Source organism: Phocoena phocoena, chromosome 8 (genome assembly GCF_963924675.1).
Source record: "Phocoena phocoena chromosome 8, mPhoPho1.1, whole genome shotgun sequence".
Lineage (NCBI taxonomy): Eukaryota > Metazoa > Chordata > Mammalia > Artiodactyla > Phocoenidae > Phocoena > Phocoena phocoena.
Window position 1 is genome coordinate 72,625,320 of NC_089226.1, and position 14,079 is coordinate 72,639,398.

At 39.2% G+C, this 14,079-nt stretch overlaps 1 protein-coding gene across 2 annotated transcripts in view; it reads right to left on the bottom strand.

Moving 5' to 3' along the window:
• Positions 1-13,645, bottom strand: part of UEVLD (UEV and lactate/malate dehyrogenase domains) — a 47,246-nt gene extending 33,601 nt beyond the window's left edge. The window contains exons 1-3 of one of the 2 annotated variants that reach the window (XM_065881492.1): positions 13,592-13,645; positions 6,424-6,508; positions 3,008-3,073 (exon numbers count right to left, since the gene is read on the bottom strand). In XM_065881492.1, coding sequence (XP_065737564.1) covers positions 3,008-3,073; positions 6,424-6,508; positions 13,592-13,633 — 193 coding nt within the window. In that variant the 5' untranslated portion in view covers positions 13,634-13,645. The remainder of the gene's footprint in view (positions 1-3,007; positions 3,074-6,423; positions 6,509-13,591) is intronic. The other variant, XM_065881493.1, reaches the window with a different exon arrangement.
• Between the last annotated feature and the right edge of the window lie 434 nt (positions 13,646-14,079).

Below are 14,079 nucleotides of genomic sequence, written 5' to 3' on the forward strand. Positions count from 1 at the left end.
ATTTTAATATCACACTCCTGGCAAAGTGCATGGTGAGCCTGATTCCCACGTCTATAACTTGTAAGATTTCACTACTGGTATTCTCTGTGCGCTTCTTCCTTCTTTCTCATTCTTTTCTGTCAGCAAATGCCCTGCCTCCTACTCTGCCCACTTAATTTCAGTAATTCATTAGCAAAGAGTCAGGACTCCTGGTAGAGTCCTCAGATTTAAAGTAATTATATCATAAGGACATAATTTAAGTTAGTTGTAAATAAAGTTCAGATGGGTATCATCTTACTAAGATGATACACATCTCTAAACAATGGGTGGGTGAAGGAAAAGTGTCATCACAACCTTCACACAATCTTGGAGGGATAAGAAATAATCCAGAAAATTTCTGCAGGTATATATAAAGAAATATCAACAGAAGATTCACCTGGGGAACAGGACTGGGTGGGAGGTTAGATATAAGCTTAACCTCATCTCTTTTCAATTATTAAAAAATTTTTAACATGAGCATGTACTATTATTATATTAACAAAACTAGTAACCAGATAAAAGTAACAAAAGCATGCAAATAATAATGGCCAACGTTTATTAGGCACTTACTATGTGCCAGGAACTATGCTAAGAGCTTTACTTAGAGTAATGCATTTAATCCTCAAAATTGTAGAGTTAGGCTCTATCATTGGCCCATTTTACAGATGAGAAAGATAATACATTCTGACCTTCTGATCAGCAGGAAATAACTAGTATGCATCACAAGGAGTTGCTATAATTCTAGTCAAAAGCAAAGGGGAAAAAGAGTGTACTACCAAAAAAAAAAAAACAAAAGATATTGCAGGTACCATTACTACCTTGGAATTACTACCAGCATAAGAATCAATGACCTGACTCCACCGCTCTAGGAAGATGCAGAGTGCCAATGAGTGGCATCTTAAGATAACTTTTATGCCCTCCTGTAACCTCCCCACATTGTCCTAGAAACTGAGGGCTACTAAGCAATGATTCATTTAAATTTGTAAGTTCCTCTGTCAATATGCAACTACCCTTGAAATCACTGGGGTTGGTAAGAACTATGTAATCAGTCAATCAATCAATCAATCATTGGGGTGGTAAGAATTCTTTCTCTCTCTCTCTAACATCTAACCATAATAAACACAGAATACAAGTAATGGGAAACAGGTCTCAGTAAAATTCTCTAGGCAGCCAGAAAACAGTCTGAGAGCTTGGGAGGGGAGAAGCAAGGAAAGAAAATAAAAATCGACTCTATACCTGCTCTGCCTACCTCACTGCAATTTTTTCAGAGCCCACTGCTACCTACTTTCATCTCCAACCACATTCCTATTCTTAAAAACCAAACTGGATTTCTAAGCATTCTCTGTGGCAAAGGAGATGTTATGATTGGACATACACAGAGGAAGAATAAAACATGAGTGAACCTCTGGCAGTAAGTCATCATGGGGGCAGGGGGAAGCAATAAAGGAGGGTTTGTAACAGTCTAGCCACTACCATAATGAAGCACTTACTTTGAAAAAAGTCCCCCAAAATACATCTTCTTGGTGTCTGTTGGGCAATGTGCTCCTATAATACAGCGATGAATCCTTTGTAAGAGACAGCAAACTGCACTGCTCTCTCCCCATTTGGTTTCCAGATCTTCCTCAGCCCTTTTTCAGTGCACCTCCTCTTTCAAATAACCAGTAAGTTCATCTATTCCTAAGCCCTTCAGTCAGTAATCAAAGAAACTAACTCAATCATTCAACAAATATTTACCGAGCATTTTCTATAAGCACAGCACTGTATATTAGTGATTTTGGATGTTATTCCTCCTGAGATTATTTGCATTTTAAAAGGGGAATGGATTTTTAATGGTGGAATTTCAAGCACCACTTCAGAGAAATAATTGGAACCAATGCTCCTCTGGTGTTCTTCAAATCATACTAGGTTAGCAAGCTCCTATGACACCCATCTGACAGGTTAGACCTGTTAAACGTTGAAGGAAGTAGGTCTAGACAGAATTAATTATAGGGAAGTTAGTGATTTTTTTTTTATTTTTGGGCAAACACTTAGCTATTTTAACCTGTCAGGTGATCTGAAAATATGTTGCTTTTTTTGAGCTTTAATGGCACCTGTGTTTTAAAAATTTCCTATTGGGTTTTAAGTTCCAGTCTGATACCAGCTGTGTGGACTCAGGTAAACCACGTGACCAGGACTCAGTTTCACCAATAGAATGGGGATAATGCTACATCATATAGAGGGAAAGGGAGGGGAACAAAACATTCAGGTAATGGGAGAAAAAGGTGGGATCCCCGCAGTTTGCTATGGAAAGCAGAGTTAACTCTCCACAAGCGCAGGCCTATGTCTGTCTTGCTCGCCTCTGTACCTCAAAACCTAGCAGAGTAGTGGGCAGATAGTTGACATTCAATAAATAAATATTCGTTGAACTGAACTGAATTTGTTGGTATTAACCTAAGCCTTCCTTCACTGGGACAGCATTCTGCTATATCCAGTAAGGTTCAGTATAGATCATATACATGTTAAAACACTTTGAGGGGAATTCCCTGGCAACCCAGTGGTTAGAACTCTGAGCTGCCACTGCTGGGGGCCCGGGTTTGATCCCCGGTTGGGGGAACTAAGATCCCGCAAGCCACATAGCGCGGCCAAAAAAATAAATATTTAAGGGCTTCCCTGGTGGCGCAGTGGTTGGGGGTCCGCCTGCCGATGCAGGGGATGCTGGTCTGTGCCCCGGTCCAGGAGGGTCCCGCATGCTGCGGGGCGGCTGGGTCTGTGAGTCGTGGCCACTAGGCGTGCGCGTCCAGAGCCTGTGCTCCGCGGTGGGAGGGGCCGCGGCGGTGGGAGGCCCAGGTACCGCAAAATAAATAAATAAATAATTGACCAGCTCGTAAAAATGTTCTTTAAAAAAAAAAAACAAAACCACTTTGAGAATGTTATGGAACTAAACAAATATAAGTTTTAATTAAACTGCTCGTTTAGAAAATTCCCACATTTTCTCAACTTCCACACTTACCCTGATACATCACAGGAATAGTGCCGGTGAAGTTCAGCAGGTTTTTCTGGGAACTATCTTTGAAAACTGGAAGAAAAAAAAAGCCCCAGAATGCACAATGAGAAGTAGGAAGAACTGTATTAAAGCGTGTGCATGTACATACACACACACAGAAACACACACAACTTCTAAATACCACCATCTAGGAATCAGTCAATATGTTGCCAAGGGCAAAGAACTAAATGATGTTCTCTTAGAAAGCAGAGCAGGTAGTTGAAAGAACACAGGACTTAAGATACTGAAATCCCAAGGTTTTGGCTGACTTTTCCTACTTAGAGGTGATGGAAGAAATTTTCACATATTGAGATATGGAGAAGTCATCCTAGCTTATATATTATTTAACTTAAGCTTTATGCTAACTAGAATAGCCAGTTTTGTGGCCCATTAAACATACATTGTACATCTGCTTTAATCATTAAAGAAAAGGGTGCATTGTCCAGAAGTAAAGAATGTCTGTTTTGAAGACAGAGATAAATGCCTCCCTTCCCTAAAACATCAACGCTAGCACTCCTTCAATGATAAAGCTCCCTTCACAGGTGCCAAGGCCATGCTGACTCATTGTGTGCATGCTCATTTGTCTTTTTTTGAAACCTTGAAGGAATGCACCCCTGTGATGTTTGATGTTCTTTGTTCTGACAGATATAAAACTGTGCTGAAAACCATGCTTCTTCGGAAAGCTCTTCAGAACTATCTGAGGCTATAGTGCTCAGACTGGCTCAAATACAACTCTTTTCTATTCCTATTATAGACTGTTTATTATTTCCGTCGACAGAGGCATGTGACTTTTGGTTACTTTAACCTCTTTGAACTTCAGTTTCATCATCTATAAAATAAAGATATAAAATCTATAAAGACTGCATCATAAAATTGTCACAATGATTAAATGAGATGATGTGAAAACCCTTAATAAGAAGTAAAGGATTATAAAATGTGGGGACATTATCAAATAACTGCCGCATGTAACATCAGTTATAAGCACTTTCAGATATCAGATTATAACTTTTATAATCAGAAAAAAGAAGTTAGTTTTACTTTTGAAAGTGACCTTTTAGAAGGATTAATAGTTATCTTTGCTTTCTCTAACTCCATTATTCTCAACCTTTTCTCAATCTTCACATCCCTGAAATTTCAACTTACCCATCTGGGACACACTGATGGAGAATCAATGCCCTAATTTCTGAACTGAATACCGAAAACACGACATCTGGTTTCAAACTGTCAAACTGCCTTGGAATGTGGTCCTTTAAGGACTTCAGTAGCTTACTATACTATTTATGCAGGGGAAGAAAAAAGTCTAAATAGATTTGATGACCTATCAGAAAGGGAGAAGAGGAAAAGCCAGGCTGACAGAAAACTCAAGGCCAAGAGTGTACATAAGTACAAATATTTACCTTGAACTATATGAGTGAAAGGTAACAATGGGTGAAGGGATCACTCTAAGGCAAAACTAAAATGGACAGAGGAGTGGAACAGGGATTGTTTCTCAGGGACACAGAAGAACCTGAAAATGTGGTAGAGAAACTACAGATGTAAATAGTCATTGTCCAAATTATTCAAAAAGCCAAAAGAAAAATGATTATAATACCTGACTAACATTGTCTTCAATAATAAAATGTACCTTGACAATATTAATCCTATAGCTTGAGGGTTTAATGGCACCACAGCCTACTTCCTCTAGATGGGGGAAATGAGAATTAACTGGTATAACAAAGGCTTAAATCTATAAGATTACTTATAGATTGTAAAAGAACAAGTATTATTCAAGCAGAGGGCAAGATGGACATGAGTACAAGCCCCAACTCCATGCCTAACTAGCTGCATAATCTTAAGCAAGTTATTTAAACTCTCTGAGCCTCAGTTTCTTTCTCTGAAAAATGAAGATGATAATACTCACCTCATAGCTTTGGTTGTACAAGAATATGTAAAATAATATAGATAAAACATTTGGAAGTATATCTGGTGTTCAATAAATAGTAGCTGTTAAATCCCCCATCCCAGGCATTTATGCAGCACCAAATACCTGGGTGCTAATCAAGAGAGGCCAGACACAGGTAAGCCAAAATCTAATCATTTCTTCCACACATAAAATTAGCTATTCCTAAGAAATACTTCAATAATGCCTCAAATTTTCTAATATATAATTCTGAATTAGACATATTTTTGTAACCCAAGCTAATTCAAATACAAAACATACCCATGTAGAATAAAGAAGTTTTTCAAAACTGTGTGTTTTGACTAATTCGTGGGTCCTGAAATCAATTTAGTGAGTCTCAATCAGCATTTTTTTTTTAAACGGTATGGAATGGAATAGAAGAGAAAACACCAAGGTGTACATAATACTTTAGTTGTGTGTATACGGGGTCATGATATAAAACACATTTCCAAGTGTGGGTTGTGGTCAGAAATTTTGAAAGATAGTAAAGTAAAATCTTTCTCAGGTAACCAGACCCTCTATATTAAGTGAAGAAGATAACTAAAACTTTGTTATTAATTTATTATCAACCATATATGTGGTAGGCAGAATAATGGCCTCCATGGATGTCCAATATCCTAATCCTTGGAACCTGTGCATATGTTACCTTACTTGGAAAAGAAACTTTTTAGATACAATTAAGTTAAGGACCCTGACATGGGGAAATTATCCTGTATGATTAGAGTGGGCCTAAGCTAATCACATTTGGTTCTTAAAAGCAGAGAACCTTTTCTCTGGAGATGTGACTACAGAAGGATGGTCAGAGAGATGTAACATTGCTAGCTTTAAAGATGAAGGAAGGTGACCTTGAGCCAAAGAATATGGGTGACATTTAGAAACTTAAAAAAGCAAGAGAGTATATGATCTCCCAGAGCCTCCAAAAAGGAACTAAGACCTGCCAACACTTAACCTACAGAGACCTGTGTTGGGCTTCTAGACAAATAACTGTAAGATAGTAAATTTGTGTTGCTTTTTTTTTTAAGATTTTTTTTTTTTTGATGTAGACCATTTTTAAAGTCTTTACTGAATTTGTTACAATATTGCTTCTGCTTTATGTTTTGGTTTTTTGGCCTCGAGGCATGTGGGATCTTAACTCCCTGACCAGGGATTGAACCTGCACCCCCTGCATTGGAAGGCGAAGTCTTAACCACTGGATCACCAGGGAAGTCCCTGTGTTGTTTTAAGCCACTAAATTTGTGTTCATTTGTTACAGCAGCAATAGAAAACTAATACCATATAAATTTTATTAACTTAAATTTCCTCAAAAACCACAGGTCATAAAGTGTAGCTCAAAATCAGGGGATAAAAGAGAGAAATGAGAAATTATAATAAGTTTGTAGATCTCTAGGAACAAATAATTAATAGTTTAAACAATGTAGCAAAAACTAGAGGATACAATTCTTACCATAGGTATCCATGGAATATCTGAAATGTGGGAAAAACATATTTACATTCTTCAGTTCTTCCATAGTTAGATCCCTGAACTTGTACTGAAGAGAGAAAAATGAACACGGAATAAGAATAAAATTATAAGCAACAGAACAATTACAAATTAACATTTAACTGAACACTTACTATGTGCTAGGCCCTGGGCTCTGAGTTTTACAAACATGAATAGTATTTGACTTCACCCTTTTAATAACGACCCTATGAAGTAGGCAGGGCTTATAACTGCTTGACTTTACAGAAGATGAAAATGAAAGCTAGAGAATCAAAATAACTTGCTGTGGTAGATAGCAAGTTAAGTAGTGAAGCCAGAGCTCAAACCTAGTGCCTGGGCCTTTAATCACTATATCAAATGCCTCCAAATACTTCCTGAAGGCTTAAGAAGTAGGGCAGGATGTAGCACCCCTGTCATCACTGTAAGATCCACCTCTCGTGCCTGAATATCTCATTCACTTGAGACACCCTGAATTTCCCTACCTGGTACCGCAGCTGGGTTTCAAAGGGAAAACAGAAAGCATGCAAAGGTCTGCAGTCAGGTTGAGTGACCTGCCTCCTCATTCATCCAGATGTAGTCTCAGAAATACTACCTTGGTTGCCCTGTGGGCAAAATCATTTAACTTCTTTGAACTTATTTTCTCATTCGCAAAGAGAAATTATACCCACCTCCCAGACTTGTGCTAGGCATTAAATGAAGAAAAAAAAAAAAAAGTATGTTGGGTCTATTACCATTCTGAAAATGAAATTAAGAAAACAATTACGTTTACAATAGCATCAAAAAGAATAAAATACTTAGGAATAAATTTAACAAGATGCAAAACTTAGACTCTAAAAACTACAAAACACTGTTGAAAGAAATTAAAATAGATCTAAATGAATAGAAAGATATCCCTTGTCGATAGATCAGAAGACTTGATACTGTTAAGATGGCAATGTTCCCCAACAGATTCAACAATCGCCAATCCATATCAAAATCCCAGCTGACTTTTTTTTGCTCATTTGCAAAAATTTACAAATGGACCTTAAAATTCATATGGAAATTCAAGGAATGCAGCCAAAACAATCTTAAAAAAGAATTAAAAAGAGCTTCCCTGGTGGCGTGGTAGTTAAGAATCCGCCTGCCAATGCAGGGGACACGGGTTTCATCCCTGGCCCGGGAAGATCCCACATGCCACGGAGCAACTAAGCCCGTGCACCACAACTACTGAGCCTGCGCTCTAGAGCCCACGAGCCACAACTACTGAGCCCATGTGCTACAACTACTGAAGCCAGTGCGCCTAGAGTCCGTGCTCCGAAACAAGAGAAGCCACCGCAATGAGAAGCCCGCGCACCGCAACAAAGAGTAGCCCCTGCTTGCCGCAACTAGAGGAAGCCCGAGTGCAGCAACGAAGACACAATGCAGCCAAAAACAAATTAAAAAAAAAAAAAAGAAGTCGGAGGATTCATACTATAATCAAAAAGACAGTAACAAATGTGGGAAAGGATGTGGAGAAATCAGAACCCTCATATACATACACCACTGCTGGTGGTAAAATGGTGCAGCTGCTTTGGAAGTGTTTGGCAGTTCTTCAAAAGATTAAACACAGAGTTACCATATGACCCAACAATTCCACTCTGAGGTATATACCCAAGAAAAATGAAAACATGTCCACACAAAAACTTGTGCACAATTGTTCATAGCAGCATTATTCATAACAATCAAGAAGTGAAAACAATCCAAATGTCCATCAACTGATGAATAAAGTGTGACATATCCATAAAATGGAATATTCAGCCATAAAAATGAAGAACTGATACATACATGGATAAACCTTAAAAACATTACACTAAGTTAAAGAAAACAGACACAAAAAGCCACATATTGTATGACTTGTATATAAAGTACCCAAAATAGGCAAATCCATAGAAACAGAAAGTAGCTTAGTGGGTGCCTAGGGTTGGAGGAGACTGGGAGAAAATAAAATAACTGCTAAGAGATCCTATTTCCTCTCTCTGAGTCTTAAGTTTTTCATGGGCAAAAGAGATATAGCTCTACTGCCTGCCAACTTCAGCAGGTATGTATGAAGATCTCAAGATTAACATATGTAAAAGTGAGATATTAAACAAAATATGTATACAATAGTAAGTACCGACAGGAAACGATGAATCGACAAAGCATACCTAGGTTACAGAAAGGCCTCTGAAAAGAGCTGTCTACAATTCACATTAGAGCCTAGAACGGTACAGAAAATTAGAGGGAAGGAGGAAGGTCATTTTAAAATGGGAAAGAATTTGGCAGAAGAAAAAGTGTATAATTAACAACTTGAGGACTAGAAACATCTCTTACTCATTTTTATTTCCCCATAGCATTTAGCACAGGGTATGGCTTCAATAAATGCAGGCTAATTGGATGGGAGTTAGCAAAGAGGCGGATTTATATGAGTAGAGTGGATATAGAAAGCAATTGTGATCCAAAGGACTGAGCATCGATCACTAAGATCACTAAAACTAAGAATCGATCAGTATTAACTACAGCAGGGTAAAAATGAGTCCCAGATTCAGTGAAAACAAAAGTGAATGAAACCATCCCAACTCCAGACACTACACAAATGTACAAAAGGCTGCATTGTTGTCACCTGGAATATATATTTATTATGAACCAAATAATTTTTGTTTTGTCTTCTATTTGATGTTATAAGCTGTTTTCTACATCCTTAACATCCTCTGAGAATGTAATGATTAATGGCTGCATAGGGCTATATACCAGAACTGATCTAACTGCAAAACTGACATAAAAGTTTGTCAAAAGCACTCTTTGTTAGGGCTTGAAAATCCAAACATCACTACTAGTCGAATATGTGATTTGCCTTTCTGACGAAAAAGACCTATTTTATCTGTCCTAGAAAAATAAAAAGCACATCATTTTCACTATATATGAAACAGAATATCTTCTTAGTGTAATATTAAGACATATATTCCATTACTGTTCCTATACCACCTAAGAGAAGCTTGTATAACATTCTCCAAGGAATATGCCTCAGACAATGCCATTTGCTTAAAGGGTGCAGGCAGGGAACTAAAGAGGAAAACTGGCCCATGAGATTCTAAAACTAAAGCAATTATACTATCATAAAAATCAGTTGAAAAAATGAGAAGTTACTAAAATTTTAACTTTATCCACTATACTACAGTATGTTTATTTAGTAGACTGATACTTACGAACATCAAGAGTACTCCTGTATGACACTGCTCAAATGTTGGACACCCTGAGGAATACTTTGTGGCATCATTTTATTAAAAAAAAATTAAACATTAAGGAATCTTACAGATCAAATCCAATCCTATTATTTCATAACAGCAAATCGAGGTTAAGTTACCTGTCCAAGGTAACTTGGCCAGGGGAGTGGGAAATAGGAATTAGGGAACCAGAGAAGTTTTCTAAACTTAATATTTAATACAACTAAAGAATATATATACAGGGCTTCCCTGGTGGCGCAGTGGTTGAGAGTCCACCTGCCGATGCAGGGGACGTGGGTTCGTGCCCTGGTCCGGGAAGATCCCACATGCCGCGGAGCGGCTGGGCCCATGAGCCATGGCTGCTGAGCCTGCGCGTCCGGAGCCTGTGCTCCGCAACGGGAGAGGCCACAGCAGTGGGAGGCCCGCGTACCGCAAAAAAAAAAAAAAAAAAAAAAAAGAATATATAAACATATATGTACATATATATACATTTTGAAGAATAAACACTCAGGCACCAACTCACCCATGTTTGATCTAGAACAGTGCTGTCCAACAAAACTTTCTGCCATGATGGAAAAGATCATTATGTGTTCTGTCCAATACAGTAGCCACAAGTGGCTACTGACACTTAATATGTGGCTGGTGTGACCAAGAAACTCATTTTTAATTTTATCTAATTTTGATGAATTCAAAGAGCCACATGTGGCCAGTGGCTACCATACTGGACAGCACAGACCTTTCCAATTCCATTACACCTGTCCGGGTGCTCCTTCTCTTAACCATTCAACTGCCTACCTTAAATTGTGTGGTCACACTCCTTTGCTTTTGCCCTCCATAGTTTTTATCGCATTTGTGTGCGTCCCTAAACACCACACTGTTTTTTGTTGTTTCTTGTTTTAATCAAAATATAATCTTGCATATAACCTCCAATTTTTTTCACTGAATATAATGTTTCTAAGATTCACTTGTATTGTTGCATGCTGTAGTCCATTCATTTTCACTGCTGCATAGTGTTTTCCATTGTGTGAATGAGTACAGAACAAATTATCCTTCCTTCTGTCAATGAACATTTGGGTTGTTTCTACTTTTTAATGATGAGTAATTCTGTGAATGTCTCTTGCTTCATATATTATGAATTCTCTATGGTAACTACCAGAGTTTAAAATTCCCATTCATCCACATCCTCCAAACCCTTTGAAATGATCTTAATTTATGACAATCTAGTGAGAGAAAATGGTGTTTTACCATGCTCTCAATTTGCTTTTCCATGGTTACTAATGGGTTGAGCAAACATTCATTTCCCTGATTCTTCTTTTGTTTTTTAAAAAATGATTATTCGTGTCTTTTGTCCAATTTTCTATTGGTTTTAATATTGATTTGTAGGCTAATTTATATATTCTGGATACCAATACTTTGTCAATTATGCATTACAATATTATTCTCCAAGTTTGTATTTTGCCTCTTCACTCTCTTCGTGGTTATACATAAAAGTTTATACATAAAAGTTCATAAACATAAAAGTTCTTTATACATAAAAGTTATACATAACTTTTATACATAAAAGTTATGTATACATAAAAGTTCTTAATTTGAATGCAATCAAATTTATCACTCTTCTTTGAGTATTTTACGTCTTGTTTAAAAAATGTTTGCATACTCTGAGTCCATGAAGATTCTTTCCTACATTTATCTCTATACGTTTTAAAGCTGGTCTTTTACACTTGAATCTTCAGTCCACGGGGAATTTTTATGTTTGGTCAGAGGTAAGGGTCCAATTTCATTTTCTCCTGTATAGATAATCATTTGTCTCTGCATTCTCCTTTCTGTAGTTATCTGCAATGCCTCTCCTGTTTTATATCACATTTCCAAACACGTGTGAACATGGTTCTAAGCCCTCTAGTCTGTTCCACTGGTTAATTTGTCTGTCCTACACCAACATCACACTAAGCCTTCATTACTAGTCTTGACATCTGGTAGAGCAAGTCCCACACCTATTCTTCTTCTGTAAAAATGTCAAGATTATTCCTGGCCTTCTGCCCTTCCAAATGATTTTAGAATCAGTCTGAAAAGTTCCCCAAATACCCTGTTAGAATTTTGATTGGAACTGCATTGGCTCTATAGATCAATCTGGAGAGAGCTGACATCTTCACATCCACGAAGCTGGAATATTTATCTAGGTTGGAAGACTTATTAGGTTTCATTTGTTTTCAATAAGATTTTTCATGTTCTCCTTACAGTTGCTTGATTTTAATGTATTGTTCACAAATTTTTCAGCAGTAAAATTATTTCTAAGTATTAAGTTATTATATTATTTGCCTACCTTGAGGGTTAAGGAACTTTGGAAATATCTGCTGGACTAACGTGTTTCTAAATGGTCTCCTTAATTTACACATCCAACAGACATTTATTAAGCACCTAAGTGCTAGACTCCATGCTATGCACTGATGATAAAAAAGAAAAACAAAAACCTTCCTCAACTATACTGGTTCCACCCTTGAGAAAATTATTGTCTCTCTTTTGTCTTTTTCCTGCATTCCAGTTCTACCAAAATTATGAAGTTCTTTTTCTATTCTCAGCTTTAGCAATTCTTCCCCCTGGACAATACACCATGGTTCCGTCACTGAAAAACTTGATAGAGTGGTTCTTTTAATTTCATGTTCTCTGAAGAGGAGACAGGAAGGGTGTAATCCTAAGGACGATGATACTTCTCTTCCTACAAGACCTACACACCTGTCACAGTAGATAAAATCATTCAAATCAAGTATATAAACAATTTCAATCATAAGGCTTCAAAACCTCAAAGGGGTGTACAAACTGCCCCAACAAAGAGAGACACAGGCAAACCCAACTAAAGAGAGAGCAGTTTATCTTGAAAGGAAAATGTAATCAAAAGAACCAGAAAAGTATGTGCATGTATATGGTTCATATTTAACTGCTGCCATTACATTTTGCTACTGTTTTATTCTGAATGTATCATGTCTCATGCTTCAATAAAATTTTAAACAAAACAAAGAAACGGCATAAACGTACCGTTTCCGCATAGGGAAGTTTTAAGAAGCATTATGGATCATATAACTAAGAAACTGGTGAAAAAGGTGGTTGCCTCAGACTGTACACTGGTGGGGAATCAGAGAGCCTGAACTAAGAGCCTGGTGTAACATAGAAACTGGCGTTAGTCATGCCCGAGAAACGCAGGTCAGACTTCCGGGTCAGCCCTCCACCTCAACCCTTCAACATTACGAGGATCTCTTCCGGGCCTTCCAACCCTGTCTTCATTCTTAAGTCTACACAGGTCTTTCATTCACTGCACAGTTACTCAGCACTCCGTCGTGTCAGGTTAGGTGATGGGAATACTACAGCACTCTCTCTGCCATCAGAGTTCACCGCCCGAGTAAGGTTTGTATGTAAATAATTACTCCACGATGTGATAATCGGTATTTCTGAAAGCAAGTAAAAGAGGCAGTGATTCTGTTTCTAGGGAGTGACATCTGAGTTGAGTCCTACAAAGGATTAGCAACGCGAGTCATAAAAAAAGGGGGTGGGATGAGGGCAGGCCATTTCTGCAGAGAGAAAGGCATGGTTAAAGGGACTGGCGAGGGCTGGAAGCTGAGACCAAGAGAAGCTGGTGGCGTGAGAAGGTCTCACAGCGGTTGGAGGTTGGGGGATCTCGGATTTGCAGGCGAAGCCAGAGCCCCGGCCTCGGGAAGGAGAGGTCCGCGCCCTCCCTGCGGCCACTCTCCGCAGCCGGCTTCAGGCCAGCCCACCCCCGCTCCAAGCCCCTGGACAAGCCGGGGAAACGCCCCAAGGAGGTGGCCCGGCCAGGGGTGGAAACGCCCCAAGGAGGTGGCCCGGCCAGGGGTGGAAACGCCCCCAAGCCCCGGCGCCCCAGACCCTGCCCGGCGGGCTGGCCGCACCTTGCCAAGCAGTCGCCTCACACCCTCACTGTTGAACTCCATCTCCAGCCAGGACTGTGAGTCGCGTTCTGAGATCCCAGCCCCGGAATCTCCTTCCGCACTGTCCTGGACGGAGGCTGCCGAGGACTAAACTTCCCGAGCGGTCCAAGGCCCCGCCCCTTCCCAGACTCGAAAGTCCACCAGTGTCCAACGCCCTAGGCTCAGCGAGGCTCCGCCCCGAGTCTCACCACCGCTCCTCCGCGAACCCTGAGCGCGTTCAGAAACGCGTGAGCGCCAAGGAAACCACGACCCAGCTTGCTGGAGGGAAACTTGGGGACATCGGTGAAGACTGGAATAGGAGGGACCCGAGGAGAAGCTATAAAGGAGGTAGAAGATATTGGCGCTGTTCTGGGAGAGTTTCGAGAAGGATGTGATAAATTCAGTAGAGTATCGAGAAAGATCAAGAAAGACCCCAAATTGTGGTTGGATTTAGGAAGGAAGAGGTAATG